Source organism: Pyxicephalus adspersus, chromosome 2, assembly GCF_032062135.1.
Source record: "Pyxicephalus adspersus chromosome 2, UCB_Pads_2.0, whole genome shotgun sequence".
NCBI lineage: Eukaryota > Metazoa > Chordata > Amphibia > Anura > Pyxicephalidae > Pyxicephalus > Pyxicephalus adspersus.
In genome coordinates, this window is record NC_092859.1 from 67,207,299 (window position 1) to 67,229,888 (window position 22,590).

General features: G+C 38.7%; 1 protein-coding gene across 3 annotated transcripts in view; it reads left to right on the plus strand.

Annotated features, from left to right (window-relative positions):
• Positions 1-3,019: 3,019 nt before the first annotated feature.
• TCERG1 (transcription elongation regulator 1) overlaps positions 3,020-22,590 on the plus strand; it is a 40,646-nt gene continuing 21,075 nt past the window's right edge. The window contains exons 1-10 of one of the 3 annotated variants that reach the window (XM_072400922.1): positions 3,020-3,143; positions 5,140-5,371; positions 5,962-6,144; positions 6,929-7,253; positions 7,996-8,235; positions 11,279-11,341; positions 13,183-13,383; positions 13,792-13,910; positions 16,666-16,754; positions 22,247-22,407. In XM_072400922.1, the coding sequence (XP_072257023.1) occupies positions 3,094-3,143; positions 5,140-5,371; positions 5,962-6,144; positions 6,929-7,253; positions 7,996-8,235; positions 11,279-11,341; positions 13,183-13,383; positions 13,792-13,910; positions 16,666-16,754; positions 22,247-22,407 (1,663 nt within the window). In that variant the 5' untranslated portion in view covers positions 3,020-3,093. The remainder of the gene's footprint in view (positions 3,144-5,139; positions 5,372-5,961; positions 6,145-6,928; positions 7,254-7,995; positions 8,236-11,278; positions 11,342-13,182; positions 13,384-13,791; positions 13,911-16,665; positions 16,755-22,246; positions 22,408-22,590) is intronic. The other 2 variants (XM_072400923.1, XM_072400924.1) reach the window with 2 other exon arrangements.

Consider the following 22,590-nt stretch of genomic DNA (forward strand, 5'->3'; position numbering starts at 1 on the left):
GGTTGTCTGGACAACCTCTCCTTATTCTAATTTATGATGGGTGATATTCTAGTAAATTGTTAGTCAACAAATAACCTATATTCAAAGCTAGATTGAGTTCCAGTATAGTTTTCAGCTTGTCACACTCCAGCTGAGTACATCACGCGGCACTTTTCAGTAATCAGTGTTTTGGGTTTCTAAAATGATGGGTAACAATACAGGGGTACTGAGCAGTTGGGGCTTAATAAAAAGGCATAATAAAAGACAAAATAAAAGAAAAATAAGACATACTAGGAGGGTGGACATTAAACTTGGAACAAAGTATAGGGGGGGGGAGGGGTTGATAGAAAGCAGACATATTTACAGGACTACTGGATTCCTGTGGTAGGATCTAGGAACACTAAATTTTTTGTGTGCTTCCCCAACTAACTTTTGACCACCCATCTATAGCTTCTTCCCACCTAGCTGAAAAACATTGTGGGAAATTACTGATTTTCTTAAGCAAATCCTGTTAGTAACAGCACTTGAGCTGGATGTTTCCTACATTAGATATTGGCATGTGTTGTTAGTCTACTGTGCAAGCTCCTTTCAGCCATGTTCAGACTGACAGGAGGAAGCTGTGTTCCTATGTGGTTCATAGAGCTTTGCAACTTGCCAGCCACTTAGCTGCCTGTACCATAGCGCTACTTCTTAAAGAACCAGTGATTGAACAACATGATGATTATAGCAGGCAGCACCTTTTACTTAAGAATTGTGCAATGCCATCCCTATTACTTATTTATGAGCACCTGTGAATGAGAGGCTACAAGTCCCACATTGTACTCCCTTCACCATACTGAACATAGCCTAAGTATGCTGCTCATCCAATAAAGACCAACTAAAGGAGTCCATGTGATGTGGTGATAACACTGCTGTTTTTTCTTAGCCATTGGCTTAGCATTGTCAGCCTGCAACAGAAATTAATGTTAATTAAAGGATACCCAAGTAAGAAACTTTACACGACTCGCAAAAAAACAAAACAAAAACATTTTGCTGAAAAAAACTGTTTACAGCTTATCTTATATAATGCAAAGTAACTAATGCCAAATAACTAAAAGATAGATTGAGGGTTAACATAGACTTATTTTAGATTTTTGTGATTGTGTGCATCCTCAAGGCACCAGGGAATCCATGTTTGAAAGGGCAAAAAAAAGGAATTTGCAATTATGTTAGTGTTATTTATCTAAGATAAGAGTTAATCACAGCCAATTTCCACTTTTTTTTAATCAACTAACTGCAATAAAATAAAGGAAAGCCAAGCCATTCATTAGTATCAGGCTTTAGCATTGAGCCGGTGGTAGATACTTTCTGTAACCTGTACACATCCGGAACTAAACATCTGTTAGCTTAACTCTGGCTCGCTGCTGCATTGCCTGCAAAACCCAAATCAATCATACCAACTCTGCTGGAAAGATTGCTGCAGGAAAATGCAGAACTTTTACCTAAGTATTAGCAGTAGATACTGTGGGTCCTTATCCAACGACAAATAAAAATTACCATCACACAGGTCACAAAAAAAGGAAAGAAAAACAATGAAGTTACATTTATTTTATCTTTTTCAGGAATACTATAATTATTAGAAAAAGTGTTAATTTTGCAATAAATATTCACAGTACAGTAATGAAATATGATTCTTGGTGGTGACCTTCCATTTCTTTCACTGAAGGTAAATGGTGACTGTAAGTACATAACAAACCCACATGGTAACCAAGTGTATCAAGTCATAGAAATAAAGGTCATAGGGGATAAAACAATGAGGTGCCGAGGTTCTGACATTAAAGAACATAGGTGGCTGGATGTCAGAAGATTTATCTACATGTGATCAGCGAATAAGGCAAACATAAAGAAGGGCTGGAATAGCATGACATGGGAGGCAGCAGATGGCAGGCACACTGTTTGGTGAATCTGCAGATCCTACCCACCGAATTTAGTGATCTTTGCCATCAGTTGTGCTTGTCGCATGTGAAAATCTGATGTGTGTACTGTGGTGCCCAACGTCATGCATTGATCTGTCCTGGCACATAGATCAATGGTTGCTGTGCATTTCAATGGAGGAGAGCACAGTAGGGTGCTGCTCGCTCATCTTCCCGTCAACATAGAAAAGAACGGTGACGTGTACATGGCTAATTCATTGGTCACTGAAAATCATTCCAGCGACAATGATCCTACATTTGTACATAGCCCTGGATGATTAGTACGGGGTGCCCAACAGGTGGATTGCAATCTACCTGTATATCACAAAGGCAACGCGAGAAGATCGTGGTGCCCAGCCTTTGAAAATAAACTCTACCGCACACTGTCCAAGTTTTCATGGTTGGTATATCATTTTGACTTGGTCATTTTAAAAGTAGCTTGCATGCCGAAAAGTGTGGCCACCGCTGATGTAGTACAATGCAGGTAAACTAGTATTACGTTAAAGCAAAGTAACATTTGCTTTAAAGGAAAGCTTTCCCAGGAGAAGGGTAAAGACTTACAATGCTCACTTCCCAGATTACAATGGCTATGTTGTAGGAGGAAAGCCTGAGGACAAGGCCAACTTTTTGTGCTTCCGCCTGTCATTCCTGAGGCCTTTATTACTCAGCCCTGATGGTAAATGTATGGAATACAGATTGTCAGACTGGGTTTTAGGTGACAGCCATAACTTGGAACTTTTTATAGGCAGCCAGCAGTGGATGCAACTGCATTCTATTTATTGGCCAGAAAAATACCCCAGGAAGGCAACATGAGGCGAAAGAAGCCTTCCCTTGAAACATATACTGCACGGCCTTGCCACAACATGAATTACACCCAGGCAGCCCGGTCTGCACACACGAGAGTCCCAGGAAGGCTCCACGCTAACCTGGCAACACTTCGCCTTCCCGGGCTTTCTGTCTATCTCAGCACTACAACCTATCCAAGCAGCCTCTGCTCACTCCTCCCCCTGGCGGCGACTTCCTCAGTTCCCCCTCAGGAAGTAGTCACTAAACTCGCCGGAACATCACCCGATTGCTTTTCCTTTCAGCCAATAGGAGCGAGGATAATGAGGTCACGTGGCCTGTGGGTGGGGTAGTCGTGAGGTTATCGGTTGTTCCTGTAATGGCGGAACGCGGGGACTCTGATGCGGAGAGGTACAATAACGATATTAGGTAGGTGACACTGGGGGCAGTAATTCCTGGGGTAGAGGGCTGTGGGAAGCTCTCGGTGCTGGCTCTGCTCGGCTGGGCTGACGTGCATTGTGCGTGATACGTGCTCTGTGCACATGTCATGACAATATGAATTACAGTGTGTGAGAGGAGCTCGGGCACCCGTGCAAGGCATGCTGGGAGAGAGCGGTATGGGGGCGGTGTAGCGGCACAGAAGGCCCAGTGTGTTCAGTGCTGCAGCGCAATTGTAATGACTGAGGACAGGCGCTGTATACTTTTATCAGCCTGTGCCATGACTTTTATAAGCATCCTCTGTACAGAGACATGTACACATTAGCGCTAACATTTCATATTGGCTGTAACATGGAATTTCACAAGTATGCAGCTATCAGCACCTGGTGATCGTACCTTGTGTTGTCACTTCCTGTTATAGGGTGACAACGCTTTGTGCTTTCTTCACCCAGTGCTCTTGTGTTGTCACCCTGTCCTCTGACATACACCAGATGTGACTGTAATCATTGTGCCTACATCCTTTCTGCGGGGATAGCCATGGCTATCCAGTGCTTCCATGCAAACAAAAAGATGCAGAGTGGTTACAGGAAATCTGAGAGGCAGAGAGGCAACAAGTGAGAATTAGGAATTTTATTTGGAATTCACCAATAGTTTATAATAACATATTATGTCAACCAATGGTGACAACAGGCCTACAGCTTGTAGTGTTCAGTGAATAGGAGCATCATTGAACGTGTTGGTGGTGTACACAGCAGAGAGCGGATTTTCAGTATATACATAAAATTAGCTAACTGGAGTTAGTCCAAATAAGGGGTTATATGTCTCTATTAGAACCAAACTAAATGTTGGATATTCGGGTAGGTAACTAGCTTTTTATGAAGAAGTCTGGACCTGTAATAACAGATGTGTGAGACATGTTTTACAGCTCCTAATGGTACATATCTTCATATAAAGACCCAGTCACGGTTTTTATTACTAAGATTGCAAAGACCTCTGTAATAAGAAAAAAAGACTGCAAAGTCTAAAGCCACGTACACACATCCAATAATCGTCTCAGGGCTGATATCGGACGAGAATCTGGCTTGTGTACAGCACCTGTCGTTCATCATCCTGGTGAATCCATAGACGAAGAACAATCCTAATGCAAGAGAAGGGGGAGAGCGTGCAGCAGGGTGCCACTCTGTCATTCTCCCCCTCCCCTCTCCATAGAGCGGAACGGTGCTGTATGTACAGCACTCGTTCATGCATCGTGCAGTCCTTAGTCGTTGTAAAAGATCCTTTCCAACGACAATAAATGCACGTGTGTATGCAGCTTAACAAGTCATTTCCCAAAGGAAATTCTGCAGTGCAATGTAGGAACTAATCAATATGATAAGAGGTAAAAGCACAGCAGGGTCCTTACCCTGTCCCGATATTTCTAAAACTTGAAAGGATCCATAAGGTTTTAGATATTCCCAGGGCAAGTCCTACCTAAAGGCACATCATCACATTCATATTTAACACTTTACTTTCTTTTAATCGAGTTATCATGACTTTTACCACCTAGCTGATAGCTAAGAATATTTCAAGCCTATTACTAGTTGTGCCCTTAGTAAAAAGATTTGCTTGGAAGCAGAACTTTGACAATTCTCTTAGGAACTCCATCATATGGAAACATCCATTCTCCTATAATATCTCCACTTAATGTGTAGTTAGGATGCTGTCACAAACACAAGTGTTCTTTCTCAGCACACTGAAACATCCTTTTCCAATTCTAAAGTTAAGACAGTTATTTTATGAATGTCTTTAGTAAAAATGGCTGTTCTGGCCTTTATGTATATTTCATTTATTTTTTTTTGTTTTAACTGCTTCTTGCCTGCTGGTTTTTAGGTTTGATTGATAGGATCTTGGATTGTAAATGGGTTTGTCTACCTTCAAATTAACTATTTTCCTTTAACTGCAATGCCTAAAACTTTAATCATGTTGACATCTTTTAATTTTATTTTAGGATGGCGCAGCAGCAACAGCAGGCCCTGCGATTTCGAGGTCCTACACCCCCACCTGCTGCTGTTTTAAGAGGCCCTCCTCCTCTCCTGCGTCCACCGCCTCCTTTTGGTATGATGCGAGGACCTCCGCCGCCACCACGGCCTCCATTTGGTCGTCCTCCTTTTGACCCCAACATGCCACAAATGCCACCACCTAGTGGCATTCCACCTCCAATAGCTCCTCCTCATCTTCAGGTACTTGATTATATCTAAAGCATACTTGAAAATGCATGGCAGTGCAAAGCTATACCGTGACTGTTTTGGTGCAAACCTATTAACTAGATTAAATTTGTATTCCAGTTTTTCTGATCTTAGCAACACTTACCTAGATAGATAGCAAGTATTTTTTTCCAAATTCATCCCTAGTGCCAACAATGCAAATTGGATCATCTTGATGACATTTGCTTTTCCTGCACAAACATAAAATGTTCACGTAAGTGAACACAATGTTTTTCAGAATATTTGCATTGGGTAGACCACAAATGACATAAAGCCGTCTGACCCTTATAAAGATTAGGTGGAGGAAAAGGCACAGGGATACAAGTGGTTAATAACTGCTATTTTTATTTATTTATTTACCAGGCATATCTTAAGATAAGGGAAAGGCCAGTGAACTTTAGACTTCGGTAGAACCTTGGCACAGTCAGTTTATAAAGCAGGGCAACTAATATAGCTGCATGTGTAACCTATTTACAATGCTGGCACAGTTTGTTTATTTTTGTTCTACTTTATATCAAGTATGTGTTTTTACATTTAACCTTTCTTATGACTGTTTTGTTACTTAGAGACCTCCCTTTATTCCTCCACATATTGGAAGTATGCCACCTCCAGGAATGCTTTTTCCACCAGGAATACCTCCTGTTTCTTCACCTGCTGCAACCACCAATCCCAATAGTGTGCACACACAGGCACCAACATTGCCACCAAATGAAGAAATCTGGGTGGAGAACAAGACCCCAGATGGCAAGGTTTGTAATTTTTGTAACTTTGTCATTTTCTATCATCTCAGTAAATAGTGCCACACGGTTTCCAGATTACAATGTTTGGAATGGAGCAATATGTCTGGTCTGTACTACACTGTATACCAACATCCTTAGCCTTATCACTGCAAATAACATTTTCATTTCATTATAATACATATATGAAATGCAATGAAATATAGAATCTACATATATTTAAGCAATCTTGCAATAGCTACAGGAACTGTCAGCGGCATGAGCTAGAGCAAATATCCCTTTTAATCTCCTACTGGCCAAGTCAACAAGTTTCCTTTCAAGAATTGCAGTGGTCTGGCAGCTGACATTATGTAACTGTAATACTGTTTTACTATGTTAGTAGAGACATTCATTCATAAAGATTGGATTTATTACTATCAAGCAGGTAGATGCCCACTGAAAGTCTATAAGGAGGACATAAGGGCCCAGTAAGGGTTTTTATTACTAAGATTGCAAAGACCTCTGTAATAAGTATTAAAAAAAAAGACTGGAAAGTCTAACAAGTCAATTACCAGAGGAAATTCTGCTCTGCATCTGAAATTCTAGATGTTCTTAGAAAACCAGAGCTAAGAACTGCCTCCCTCTCATGAGTTGAAGCTTCTGAAGTGATAGTTTCTTCTCACATGACCTGTGCTTTCCTCATATTGGGGTGTCTGTTGTCATACAGAATTCCACTGTACTGAGTGTGTATCATCACTGTAAATGGTTTTAACTGTGTTTAGACCAATATTATATTGTAATTATTCTTTCTTCCTAGGCATATTTTTACAATGCCCGAACCCGTGAATCTTCATGGACTAAACCTGATGGCGTAAAGGTTATCCAGCAATCAGAGCTGACTCCAATATTGGCAGCACAAGCTCAGGCCCAAGCTGCCCAGGCCGTTCAGGCACAAGCTCAGGTTGCCCAGGTTCAGGCACAAGCTCAAGTGCAATCCCAGTCTGCTCATGCACAGAATGCTACATCTGCCTCTCCAACAACCAGTAGCTCTTCATTAATGGTATCCACGTCTGCATCTTCAGCCAGTCAGTCGTCCACAACTAATACTTCCACATCGAACTCTATCTCACAAGTTGTACCTAGTAAGTAATATTTATATGAAAAAACAGCTGGTCAAAACCCTTCATCACTTTCTAAGTTGAAGATCTGTATACATACAGTGCAACCATTCAACCTTAATTCCAAATATGAATGGTTTGTACCCCCCGGATATGCACGTTAGCAGAGTCTTTTAGTGTGTATTCATCAACATTTATTCACCATGGACCATTCTATCAGACCAGTAACTTGCAGCCAAACAGACAAAAAGTGAGTAAAAAAGAAATGATTCTTCCTATTTTTAATGAACAACATTTTTATAATGCGACATTTTATTCAAATTGTCAATCAAAAACTATTCAGTTGAAGTATCGCCTCCTATTTAGCCTCATTTTTCTGACCATGGACTTATATTGTGGATGCAGAGTTCCAGATATATAGCTGTAGCAGACACTTACCAGTACCACATTAAAGTGGTGAACTGGTGAACAATACCTGATGGTCATAAAGTGGTGATCAGATTGACTGCTACTTGATAAATTGCTATTTTGCTAAAAAGTGGCATCCCTACTAACTGACTGACACTTTCCTAAATGAAAGCAAACCGAAAAATGGTGTTGTTATAGTGACACCATTTTTAGGTTGATCCTTTGAGTTGCGCCTTAAAAAATCTCTTCTACAGTAATGGCTAGGAATGTATAGTTGTGACACCATTGTATGAGAACCTAATACCTTTGTTATGTTATTTTTGATATTCCATGTTAACTGTCTTGCTTGTTCCTAAAGGTTCATCTGCTCCTGAGCACTCTCAGGCTATGTCTGTGACAACCTCATCCTCGGTCAGTGTGGCTGCATCTCTGCCCACAGTCTCATCAGTGCAAGCTTTGCCTCAGCCTCTATCCCAGACATTGCCACCAACGGTTCCTCATGCCTTGCCACAACCTACAGCAGCAATCCCAGCTTTCCCTCCAGTTATGGTACCCCCATTTCGAGTTCCCCTTCCTGGAATGCCCATACCACTGCCAGGTAACGTATCAGTCTTTTGTTATAGATAAAATAACCTTGACACAAATAGAGCTTCTTTAACTTAACAGGAAATCCGTGCATAAAGATAAAGTTGTCTGGTTCTGGAGAACTGTACTGTTTTTTTTTTTATTTTTTTTTTCTGCTTTCTGATTGCTTTTTATTTTTTTTATAGTCCATTTCTGAGCAATAATTATCCCCTTGCTGCTAGGCCTGTTAACGCTTCCTGTAAGGTTTTTTTCCACTTACTGTGTGAAGTAGGATACTTTGCAATAGGAAGTGTCCACGTCACATAGGCAGTGATGTGAACACATTAAGAAGGACCTTCTTTTCCTGTAAACAAAAGAGAAAAGACTGAGGGTTCACATGAGTGTTAAGCATTTTCACGTCGTCCCAGCATGGCCATTCAAGATGCCTGAAGGTCATCTCTGGGAGATATAAATTGAAGAAGTTGGCGCCGCTCAATTATGGAACGAGGATAGATGAGGTGCATGGGTTTAGTTCGGTTTTAAAATCTCAGCTTAGTAAACAGCCACACTTTTTATGTAATACCGCTAAGTGACTGGAGTTGGCAGTGTCTCATGTGTCTCTGTTCAGTAATGTAACCTTAAAACTGATTATTCACCATATTAGTAATCTCAATAAAACATTTTTATAGCACTGCCATGCTGTAGTGTAACATAATTAGCAACATATAAACAAAGCTTATCTAATAACCTCTGTCACAGTGTTAAAATTTCCCAATTCATATACATATTTAATAAATAGAAGTGTCCCGTAAGAAGCATAAAGGCAACTGTCATTTCTACTTTATCTAAGTTCCAGGTTTTTCAGTGAATATTGATGCAATATATTATAGATTTTTTTTTAATAAGACATTCTTCCCTCTTTCCCACTTTTTTTTCTAAGTGACAGAGTTTCTTGGATGTTATAACATAAAGGGGCAGCAAGAAAGCAACACCATGTTCAGGCATCCAGAGATGCCTTCGTTGTCATGTCACCAATAATTCTTTACTGGCCGTAAGTTCAGACCAGCAGTCCTTGCAAGTGGTTTTAGGCAACTTAACTACATTTTGCTGTCCCCTAAAAATAGTTAACATTGGCAAGAAATGAGATGGTCCAGTCTTCTATCTTGTTTCTGACTTTTCCTTGCAGGAGCGTTGCAACACAGTTTTAAATACTCTGTGCAGCTTCCAACTTAAAAATGACTTCATTATAGAAGTTGAGGAAAAAAAGTATTGCGCTACTTCCTACTGCAAAGTATTGCCAGCACAAGCAGCTGCAAGTAACTTTGGTTTCTAGTGTTTACTGCTTCTGTTCACCTAGTGTTGGCTAGTAGGCACTTGGGAGTGGTAAATGCGATCATTTTTGTAACCACTAGGCTTGTAATAAATCAGAACTCAAGACAAACGGCTGAATGTGTTTTGTAAGTTTATATATCACTTCATAGCTCAGCAGGCAGTTGACAACCTGGTTAGGCCTTACAGATTCTGTAATCATTTTACCACTTCTTGTGCATTGAATTAAAGCTTAACCCTGGGATCTGAAGAAAACGATCATTGCGCTGTAAATGTAACTGCTCATTGTCTATTGAGAAGGCTGGGGGCAGAAATGACATGGAAAGCTTCAAAATCTCAGCCATAAAGTAGGAGTGCCATATCTACGTATGGCTAAAGTGCGGTACTGACAAAAATTTAAAAATCTTTTTTGAAAAATGAATCGGATGAGCACCTTTTTTTCCAAACGTATTCATCAAGCTAAATGTATACTTTGCCATTGCTTACAGCAGCTATGATGTGAAAAAGGTAAATGTGACCACTACATCGCCTTTGCATGCATACGGTGTGCAGCGCCTGCATTCACTTGAATGCTGCTTGCACAGATGCATACTGGCACATGCTCACCGAATGCTTGCAGTTGGATAGTGTTCTTCATGCTTAGTTTTTGTCAGACAGTCAATCTTAAAAGTCTATCTAAACCCAAGAAGAAGTATTACTGTATTTAATGCAGCTTACGTCTTTAGATAAAGATTCTGGATTTACCTTTGCCTACTTAAGCTACATACACACTTCCAATTATTATCGTTGGAAAACGAACGACGAACGTTCATGCACGATATATACGAACGATCGTATAGCACCGATCCTGCACGTAGAGTTAACGACACGATCGTTCGTAGATATTGTACACACAATAGATACGATCGTTTGAGCGATAGAGGAACTATGTGCACGACAGGAAAGTGAACGGACGTTCGTTCATCACGCATGCTCTGAACATGGACGATCAACGAACGACCGTACACACGAACGATGTTCAACGATCGTCATCCGATCCGTCGGTCCGGTCGTTGGTTTCCAGCGACTTTCCTCGTTCGTCGGCGTCGTTGGTTACTTTTTTACGAACGATTTTTTGCCCAATCGATCGCTCGTCGTTCGATTGGAACGATAAAAATTGGAAGTGTGTACGCACCTTTAGGCTGCTCTGAGTTGACACATTTTAAGTGGTCTTCTTTAATGAGAGGTTATCTGATACCCTTTAAACATTCCTTATTCAATGGATGTCCTGCAGATTTAGTTTGTCTCATAATTGTTTTTCTTTCCTGCAGGTTAGTGATGTACACACAAACAATGAAATAATATTGATGGTCTCAAGTTGCATCAGAATTTTTCATGAATATTTAGGAATACTGTTGACAATAACAAGTGTATCCCTATAGTTTGTGAAGTGTCTTACATCTTTTTTTTCCAACTTTTGTTCATTTAACAACAGACATTATGATGTGTAATGTTTTATTTGTTTAAGAACATATAAGTATAAGCTTTAATGTAAAGTTTATAAACATTAGCAAACATATATTCAGGTAATAAAGCAATGCTCTAATGTTGCATAACATTTTATTTAACGTAGCAAATTACCCTTAGGTTGCAGGCAATGTTTTTGCTATTTGATGTATCCGTGCATAGATTCCTAGTGTTCAGCCCCAGTGATGGCAGACACAGTGCTAGCTGCTGCGTTCAAACATGTTTGCATATCCATTTTACAGGTGTAGCAATGATGCAAATAGTCAGCTGCCCGTATGTAAAGACAGTGGCTACCACCAAAACCGGTAATTTTTTAAAACTGTTTTCAGTTTGTTTGTTTGATAGTTGGCATGGTGAATGCTGTTGTATTTTTTTTCTTTTATCCCCATATTTTCAAGTGCCATGTTTGCAACCTACCCCTCCCTGCAGCAATTTAGCACTGTAGTTACCTATATGATGTAGCAGGTAATTAGATGTGCATTGGTATGTTAGGTTTTACCCCACTGAAGCAAGTCTTTAACACATACTCTTCTTATCCCAACACTGCTTGATTTTTTTTATTGCCTTATTCATTCCTGCATGCATGTGTGCTTTGTTGGTGTAGACAATGTCTCGATATTTGACATTACTGCAGTATCTAGACATTGTTCAATGTGCCTTCTAGATGTCCTAATAATTTACTGTGCCTTGTAGTGCATTCCCTTACAGTTGTTGTGTACTAATATCTGTTTGTATTGTATAAAAGATGTATCACCGTTCCCTATGCCTTTTTATCTATGGCGCATCAGTCACCATTACATTGGGATCCCTGTAGCTTTTTATTTTTCTTTTATATCATTAAAAAGCTATAATGCTGTGCTTTCTGTGTCATACTTTACTTTATAATGTTCGTAATGGTTGTCTACAAAAAGAGAATTATTTGCTTTGCTTTGTTACAGTAAATCCAGCTATAGTAATACCATCTTCTGCACCTTGGTGACATTTAATGTGGGGGTAGTATTGATACTCCAGATGAACGTAAATAAATCTGATAATATAAAATTAATTGAACTCAACAAATGTAGTTAATAGACTTTCTAAAGGTGCACTATTGTGCATAAGTCCGGTATTTGGTTGTCTAATATTTGGGATAAGATGGGTTCTTTGTTCTATATGGTACATTATATTGGTTTTGAATTTTGCTACATCTAGACCTTGGTTTGCTATCTCCCAAGTCCATTAAATTTGACCATTTAATCCAAGTTATGCCTTTTACACACCAATTGGTAAGTGATTGGTTGTTTCTAGAGCTCTTATAGTACAATGAGACTTTTCAGACTGAATTTCCACAGACTGCTGCTAATCTCTTTGACATTTTATCACAATTCCCACAAGTGTTAACATTCAGGGCACTAGAATATATAGTCCTTGGGCATGGCCTATGGCCACTGATGTGGTTTATAAATGAATATATGTCCTTTTTGAGTGTTTAATGTGTTTTAGTGCAGTGTGAAAATTGTACTTCTAGTTTTGGTCCAAAAATGCCACCAAACATCCATGACATTTCATTTTATTTATTTATTTATTTTTAATCCCAAAATGTTCCAATCAAACAGTCACTCTTTTGCTGTTTTTTATCTACTCGGCTGCTAGTCAGGATTAGTCGCCAATTCCTTAGAAGTCTGTGGGGATCCAACAACTTTTCAACTGTGTAGCAGCGTGCAGGAAGTAGTGAAGTAGGATCTTGTATGACTGGCACAGTTTAGTACTTTTCACACTGGGCTCAGATTTACAGCTTTTGCTTAAATGAGCACTCAGTTGTCAAACACCTGATCTTAACCAACTTTCTACAAAATATATTGTTTTAGGTCTGCCTATCTACTTATAAGCACTTCTACGACTATAGGCACTTCTGCCTTATAGCGTTTGAATTCTAGCCTGGACACTAGCTGCATGGATGGAGTATGTGTAAAGATGTGCTCCCCATGGCTGTGAGTGGGTATCCTCTGAACACATATGAGTGTTTTGAATCCTATAAAAGAAAAACACTATACAAATGCTGGTCTCTGCATGTATGAAACAAGTTCTTGTCCACAGTAAGCAGGCATTTACAGTGCTTAAAGATTTTTCTTTAACTCCAATATTAATTATTTGAAAATGTCTTTAGGTGTCCTGCCTGGAATTGCTCCTCCAATTGTCCCTATGATACACCCTCAAGTAGCCCTTGCTGCTTCTCCTGCCACACTAGCAGGAGCGACAATGATGTCTGAATGGTCTGAATATAAAACTGCTGATGGCAAAACATACTATTACAATAATCGCACTTTGGAGTCCACATGGGACAAGCCTCAGGAACTTAAAGAAAAAGGTATGCAGCCCTTCTGTTGTTGTCTAGCATTGATCAACATTGTGTCCTTTTTTTTGTTTTTTTTTTACTTCTTCTAAACTTTTTTACTTTATAAACAGTCACTGGTAATAAAGAGAGAATTTTTTATTTTGCTGTGCCTGGCTACATTCATTTGCATTTTGGTCCTTTTCACTATTTTTCTTTAGTACAAATTTTGATGGTAACAGTAAAGGCATACATGTTAATAGCCCCAATGAAGATCTCTGAGCTGTATAATCTATCAATGTTTAGAGGGCATGTATAGTGCACAGACTTTTCACCAACATTGAATTGGCCTATAATACTTACCAAGTTTATGGCATTCTCTACAAAGGGTCAGTAACCTTTTCCTTGAAAGTTATGGTCACTGTTTTACAAATTTCCAATTAGATAAAGAAGCTGAGAAGGTAAAGGAGCCGGTAAAGACTGAGACAGTTGTTGAGGAACCCCAGCCAATGGAGGCCGAGGAAGAGGTGCTGAAGGAAGAACCTCCCAAGGAGATTAAGGAGGTAAAAGCCTGCAACCAACCTCTTGGTATTATCCTTTTCGATTACTTTATTGTGGGGAGTGGGGCATGTTGTCTAGTTTTGTGTGTCACCTTCTGCTACAAATATTTGAGTGCATAAACTACTACGTAATTGTTTATTATTGTTATAATATGCAGTATATATACACTCGCTGGCCACTTTATTAGGTACAGCCTCCTAGTACTGGATTAGACGGTCTTATGCCTTTAATTAGCATAGGATAGATTTAACAAGATGCTGAAAACATACCTCAGAGATTTTGGTCCATATTGACATATAGCATCATGCTGTTGCTGCAAATTTGTCAGATCCACACACATGTAACTATGATGGGAATCTCCCATTCCAGAACATTTCAATGGTTCCATTGGAGTGCAGTATTCTCGCTGCTATGTTCAAGAAACCAGTTTGGGGTGTGTTGAGCTTTGTGATATGTACATTCTCTTGCTGCAAGTAGCCATCAGAAGATTAGATATTTGTGTTGATAAGCTGTTGAACAGGTGTATCCTATAAAACGAACAGTGAATGTAGATTCCTAATTGCTTATCTTGTCTTCCTGAAAACTTTAACCATATTAGGTTTTAATCATAAAGGATATACTGTAACCATTATAGGCCAATGGGAAATCAGTTGTGTTGCAGGAATGATAACCACAATGATTAGTTGCTTTGCATGATAGTTAATCCTTGTTTGTGTTGGAAGCCCTGTTACAATGTGTGCATTGGTTTGAGCAGACATTTTCTTGGTTCCTATGTTAAATTAGACTATGTTCAAACTTGTGGTTAGATTGTTTACTGCTTCCTTGTGCCAGGAACCACTGCCTCTCTCCCTATGTTAGCTCTATAAGGAATGAATTTAAGCTAAGTTTAGCCTGATATTTGAGGTTAATCAACAACATTGTTGAACCAAGCACTCTCCCACTCTTTGACAGGGCTGAGGGATTAAGCATAATATAGCAATGTGTAAGCGATACTCAGTTCTGCTTCAGGGATAAGTCAGTTGTGACTGGTAATGTCAGGATAGGGAAAGCAGCTCTCGAGTAAGCCCAAGCCCATAGATTTATTTGACTATGAAAACCTTTCCCAAACTTTCAGATTTTCTGAGTTTACTATTTTAACAATAGCAGATGCTACCTGTAGAAACTAAACTATGCATGAATGCACACTAACTGCACTCTATTTATTTAAAAACTGTCTTCTAAAAATATCGGTGTATATTCTCAATACCAAAACATTTATTGCATGCCTTTTTTATTTTAAGGTGCTGCATAAATGTTTTTATTTTAGTAGCCTAAATGTTGAAAAACATAGTTACACCGTTATGAAAGAACCGTATATTTGGACACACACCATTTATATGTACCTGAATCTGAAAAAGTCTTTTTTGGCCTCCTGTAATTCTTTACACCACAGCTCTGGGAGGATGCAGTTCAGTCAATCATGGGTATTTTTCATTGACAGTGCTCACTGGCCTCGCACTAAACAAGGCTAATATGACAACAGGGATGATCCCATCACTGTGTTGCTGTTCTTCATAGTCTAATCACAGTCTGGGGGAGGAGAGGTAACAAAGCAAACAGAATTGCTGTATCCATAATTGCAATTTAAGCATCAATGTTTTTCCTTGTTGTAAAGGTTTTAGAGTACTTTCAAACAGGTAATTCCAAGTGTAATAAATTACCAGCAGTAGAAAATTTTTATTTCTTTAAACTCCACCAGCTTTTCATATGACACAAAGTTGAAGTCCACACATGTCCAGACTATGGACAATAAACTATTTTTCTTTTCTTTCTATGTTCCATTTTTCTAGACTTTCTTACTAAGAAAATTTTAACTTTACAACAAGCCATCCCTAATCTCTCTCGGTGCTTTAATGTAAGGTTATATTTCTCAACGAACATCACAAGAACTTCAAAGCCTTATTTATATTTGTTTTCCGACTATATTTGAAAAACCCTAAGTGCAATGTCTTTCACCTCTGCCAATTTCCCACTTTATTACTTATTTACCACCGACAGATTGCACTACATTTTACTGTATACGGAAAATCAGCCACAAAAGTTGCTGCCCTTAGGGTGTAGTCCCTTATATTTTTCACACATGTATACATATTCTGAACACTTTAGGTGATTGTGAAGCTGATTCCAGCATGGCTATGGCATAGTAAGCAGTGTTCTCCCCCGCTGATTTTGGGTGGTTACTGAAAATTTGGGTCACAATACATGGGCCACTCGTGCTCTGCCTACAACTTCTTCTCACCCAACTTAAAAAAAAAATTCTGGCAAGAATACTGTGACTATAAACTTAAAGAAATTTATATATTACAGTTGGGCTTAGCAGTTAGTTAAGGTTAGGATTGGATTTAGAGGTTAACTGTTTATTTTGGTGTTGGGATTTTTGCCTTAAAATTCTTTTTGATTTCCAAGTTCTCAGAGGAAGTGAAAAAAAGGAGCAAATTTAACAATATGTAGCAAGGAGGTGAACTGGAACAGCCTATTTTGGCTTTTCTCGGCCCATAATTTAAAGCCGTGGTCCCCAAACATTTCAAGTTCATATCACATTTTATGTTTGAAGGCATCCGTAGACCAAAACAGAAAGCAGTGCCCTAGGGGAAACCACTGGTCCAGAGCAATAAAAGTAGTTGGTCTTACAATATAAAGAAAGTCTAGTTGGTGGAAGCAGAATTTTACACAGTAACCCATAGTTCTTCCCAATTGTAATGCGATTTTCTTTTGTAGGAGCCAAAAGAAGAAGAAATGACGGAGGAAGAAAAAGCTGCCCAAAAAGCCCGTCCAGTAGCTACCACACCAATTCCTGGCACTCCATGGTACTTATGCCCCCAAAGCCTGTTTTCTTGCCAATATTTGCAGGGACTTTTGTGTTAGCCCTGGATTTTGCATCTTTACAGGCAAGGGCTTTCATTTTCTTACATTATTTGCTTGTGTTTGGTAAGAAGACTGATTTCTCTGCTGGATGATTATCTCAGATATATGGGTCTGCTGTGTTTTCAGAGTTCACAGGTTTCTGGTATCCACTTTTTTTAGTGAACTATTCATACTGTATTTTATAATGTGCTTAAATAAGGTGTAATGTATTAACATTTGTTTTACAGGCCTTTCTGCTTGCAAATGATTTAGGGTTAATTACATTTTTGCCTATTTTTTATCAAGCCTAGTGAAGTAGAGTTTTGCCTTTCTATTCAGGTTGTAAGGTGGTGACCCTAAAATTTGTTGTTGCACCCACAGCCACCTTAAACTAACCACAGGTTCATTTTTATAAACAACATATCTATATAAAAGTAAATAGGGCTGACTTTGCTGACCTGTTCCTTTCCTAATTTGTGTAGATTAGGTATCAACAAGGTTTTTTGCAAGTATGTATCCTGGGATCAAAAAAGCATTTGGCAGGATTTCTGTCGCTGAAGGCACAGGCATTTTCCATTCTGCAATAAAACATACTTTTGTGCCTGTTTGGAATATTTTTTGATTCAATGTACACAGCTTAATGTGCAATGCCAGGATGCCTAGAATAAATTAACTCCTTTGCACATGGCAGTTATATCATTTTGGCCCAGCCAATCAAGATGACCATAGAATTGGGAAGAGAACCAAATAAGGATGATGGATTGAGGACAGGTGAGTGTAATGCTTATTTGATTGCAGAATGAACATTGCCTGTCCCTTCATTTGAGAACCTGCGTGCTCACAATTTTTATTTTTAAGGTTTAGTTGCACTTGAAAAAGTTTGATGGCTCATGGGCCTTTTCCCTCCCTGCAGAATCAATTTTGGCCACAATTTTATTTTGAGATTTGCACATATCTGCACCCTTTGGACCATCTGTAATTTAACTCCAGGTTTTTCCCTTGTTTTAATTATTACCATACTTCTTCAGTACAGTTCTTTAAACAAACAAGAGACATAAGCAGGCTGTCATTGCTAACAACTATCTGAAAATGTTTGTTTAATTTTATTGTTTCGAGTGGTGTTATATTTTATCTTCTAGCATATGAAATCTGCTTCTGGGTGAACAAGGTAGCTTTGTGTTGATGTGCCTTAAGATTTTCAGAACACCCCACAAAAAGTTTCCTATAAGAAGCGATGTACAACGTATAGCTGAACTCTTTTTTTTCAATTTGGGATAAAATGAAAAAGAGTTGGAACCTTTTTCTGGTTTTACTTGTTTGTGTTTTAGTTAGGTAGATTCTGTGCAAGCTATTAAAAATCTTTCTAGTTGGAACACGGACTAACCTAACGAAGAGTTAAATCTTGCTTATTCTTCGAAAATATCTGTTTGTACTGCAGTCTGTGTTGTAGTTGGGCCTTGATGAACTTTTTGCTGTGTCTGACAGATGTCAAATGGACAGAAAGGGGGAAGATTTTCCTTCACTTACAGTGAGGGAAAGAAGTATTTGATCCCCTGCTGATTTTGTACGTTTGCCCTCTGACAATGAAATTACCAGGCTGTAATTGTAATGGTAGGTTTATTGTAGGTGTGAGAGACAGAATAACAACAAAATAACCCTCAAAAACACAGTGCTCAAAAGTCAGAGCTTGATTTGTATTGTAATTAGTGAGCTAAGTATTTGATTCCTTCGCAAAAGTTGACTTAGTACTTGGTGGCAAACCTCTTGTTGGAGGTCAGTCGTTTCTTGTAGTTGGCCACCAGGTTTGCACACATCTCAGAAGGGATTTTGTCCCACTCCTCTTTGCAGATCCTCTCCAAGTTAGTAAGGTTTCGAGGCTGATGTTTGGCAATTCGAACCTTCAGCTCCCTCCACAGATTTTCTATGGTATTAAGGTCTGGAGACTGGCTAGGCAACTCCTTTGTTGCCTTGGCCGTGTGTTTTGGGTCATGCTGTTATACCCATCCACGACCCAACGTGCTCACCCAAGATTTGACGGTACATGGCCCTGTCCTTTTGTCCCTTCAATCCGTGAAGCTGTCCTGTCCCCTTAGCAGAAAAACAACCCCAAAAGCATAGTGTGTCCACCTCCATGTTTGACATTGAGGATGGTGTTCTTGGGGTCATAGGCAGCATTCCTTGTCCTCCAAACATGGCGAGTTGAGTTGATGCTAACAAGCTCAATTTTGGTCTCATCCGACCACAACACACACAACTTTCACCCAGTTCTCCTCTGGATCCTTTAGATGTTCATTGGCAAACTGCAGACCGGCCTGTACATGTGCTATCTTGAGCAGGCTCTGCAAGATTTCAGGCCTTCGCGGCGCAGTGTGTTAACAATTGTTTTCTTGGTGACTATGGTCCCCAGACCGAGGGAGATTGACAGTTATTTTGTGTTTCTTCCATTTGCAAATTAAACAAAATTTGCAAACTGTTGTCACCTTCTCACCAAGCTGGTTGGCGATAGTCTTGTAGCCCAGTCCAGCCTTGTGCAGGTCTACAATCTTGTCCCTGACATCTTTGGACAGCTCTTTGGTCTTGGCCATGGTTGCCAGTTTGGAATCTGATTGATTGATTGCTTCTGTGTGCTACTGTAACAAGCTTGGATTCGGAGCACTACCTTACAGAGGGTTCTCCTAATCATAGCTCGTTACCTGCATACAGGGAAGACACCAGGGAGCCTGAAATCTTGCTGGTTGATAGGGGATCAAATATTATTTCACTCATTACAATGCACATCAAGCTCTGTCTTTTGAGCACTGTGTTTTTGGGGATTGTTTTGTTGTTATTCTGTCTCTCACACCTACAATAAACCTACCATTACAATTATAGACTGGTCATTTCTTTGTCAGAGGGCAAACGTACAAAATCAGCAGGGGATCAAATACTTCTTTCCCTCTCTGTACTGTTCTGTCACATACACAGAAAAAAAAGACAGCATTACAAAGTTGAGAGGGTAAACGTCTGAGGTAAAGAAATTTAATTTGAGTTGAAGCTCTGTTTTAATGTAAAAATCATCAGCCTCAAAAAGTTAGGCACAAACTCTAAGAGCTTATTGGGTACTGAGAGGAATTGGGTCTTCATTATTTATACAATAAATACCTGAATGATTTTAGGATATTCATGTAAAAGATACTAGACTGATTATTTATATCATTTATGCTTAAAAACATTGGTATCAGACATAGTTTATGGCTTGGTATGTGTGCGTGTATGTATGTATGTATACGTACTTGGCACTAGATTATGTACACCTTTCTAGTACTGGGCTAAAGCTCCTTTTGGCTTCTGAACTGCTGTAATTCTTCATGGCATAAATTCAACAAGGTGCTGGAAGATATTATCAGCAATTTTGGGTCATATTGATATGATAGAATCATACTGTTGTTGCAGATTTGTAGTCCACACATTTTTGATCAGAATCTCCCATTTCACCACATTAAAATGTGGATTGAGTTTTGTGACCTGGCACATTATTTTGCTGGAAGTAGCCATCACCTGGAGATTACCGCTCAAAAATTACTTTTCTGGCCAACCTTTTACCAAAACATCTTTTCTTCTTTTCTGTAGGGGGAGGGAGCTACATCCTCTGTCAAGAAATGATTGGTGTCCAAAGTTAAAAAATACACTTAGTTGTTCTGTTTATGTTGTGTCACAGGGCCCCTTGAAATTAGAAAGCCAAAAAAACACGTTTATTTAGTGTGGAAAAGAATAAAATACATTTTAATTATAACTTTTTTGTACTTATTTACAGAGCATTTTATTTTTACAAATATACATTCAAAGTACAAATAAATGTTCAATCCAAATTGCCTAAATACATCCCAGGTATTAAAAGCCACATCCTCTGCAAGCTGCAGAGAAGGACCATTGCTCTTTGTATGGCAGTGGTCTCTGAAAAGGTGAGATAGCAAATGTCCTTTGTTAAATAATCCTGTCAGTGGACATTTTTTTTAAAGTTAAGGAGCATCTGTAAGATGTTGCTGACTCTAAAAATGTGTTTATCTTAAAAAACAAAAAAACAAAAAAAAAAACTAATAGTTTAGTTGGACTTTAATCCAGACTATTTAGGACACTGTTTTTGCCTAGCATTAGGATTAGGATTGCAGTATCTATTGGGAATTGTGTGGCACAGACAAGGATGAGCATGAGTCTTGAAGCTTCTGTCTACAGGTTGTTTTCTTAGCAAATCAGTTAGCAAATACCATAATAAATGTGTTAAAAAGGTAACTACCTACTTGCAGTAAGAAAATCTTAAATGCGAAACATTCCTGAGAAATTAAAACATATTAACACTAAACATTAATATCAACTTATGGCAATCATTTTATTTTTTTTATTTTAATTTAATTAGCTGTAACACCTAGAGCTCTATTTATAAATTATTCCCCAGTTATTTTGCTCTAATTTCGTTTATAATATTAGTTTACACAAATAGCATTTCCTATTGTGATTGCTGTGCATTTTGATAAATGACCATTAGGTGTAAGTGTAGAGAGATTCGAATAACTGTCTGCGAATTCCAGAAGAATTGACAGGGGAATAATTAATTTATAAATAGAGCCTTTAATAGGTAATGATAGTTTAAGCTTTATCTGCCAATAGTTAAAATGTAAAAGTTTTGCTTGAGGAAATGAGTATTAAAATCCATCGAAATTTCAGATTTAACATGAACTAGTAGCTAGGAGGAGGAGAACACTGTTATGAATGTTTTAGAGCCCTAATCACGGAGATTTTAAAACAAGCCCACTGTTTATCTTGAAATTTTACAGTGGAAGCTTTGCACCTCTGACTGCTCAGCTCACCCAAATCCTTCTCCTTGAGCACTTTTTGTGTGTTTGTAATAAACCTTAGAAGGCGTTAAGTTACTAAGAAAGTTGTATGAGTTGCTGAGAGAGGGACTTCAGTTGTTTGATATTTAAAGAGGAAATTGCTCCAGAATCTACTGTTTTCAGAATATGTAAATGCTTTAATGTCAGTAGCCTAGCCGTGGTCCTTAAAAAGAAAAAAAAAAGTCAGAGCTACCTGTTTATATAATCTCCATTGTCTTTCACTTATAGGGTCATAACCCAGTTACTAACAGATCCACTGTTGTCTTTGCTTGGACACTTCAGTACTTGTTTATACTTGCATTGACTTACCTTTATATCAACTTTTTGCGACACACAAAAAGTTGATATAAAGGTAAGTCAATGCAAGTCTGGCTGATTACTTTCCAAAAAAAGTATTTATGCCAGACACTGGCATAAATACTTTTTTTGGAAAGTAATCAGCCCATGGTGACATCACTTACCCAAAGATATAAAGATTTCCTCTTTATCCATCAAAACTCAACTGTGCGGATCTTTTCATGTCTATGGGTGCCTTTAGACTCCAAATAGCTATGACTTTCTAACAGTGTTTTTCCCACCATTAGGTGTGTTGTGTGGACTGGTGATGAGAGAGTCTTTTTCTACAATCCTACCACTCGCCTCTCTATGTGGGACAGACCAGAGGACCTAGTTGGAAGAGCAGATGTTGATAAAATTATTCAGGAGCCTCCGCATAAGAGAGGATTAGAGGATGACAAGAAATATTGTGAGTTTACAAACATTTGACATTTCATGACAAGATGGACCAAATGTAAGCATTTCTGCTCTAATTATGCAGATCCCACTTTTGAAAGTTTTGTTTTCATTTTTTTCATATTCACTTACAGAGCCAAGCTCATATTTCTTTGTTAAGAAGTATATTGTGTTTAATTAATACTGCTTTTCCAAA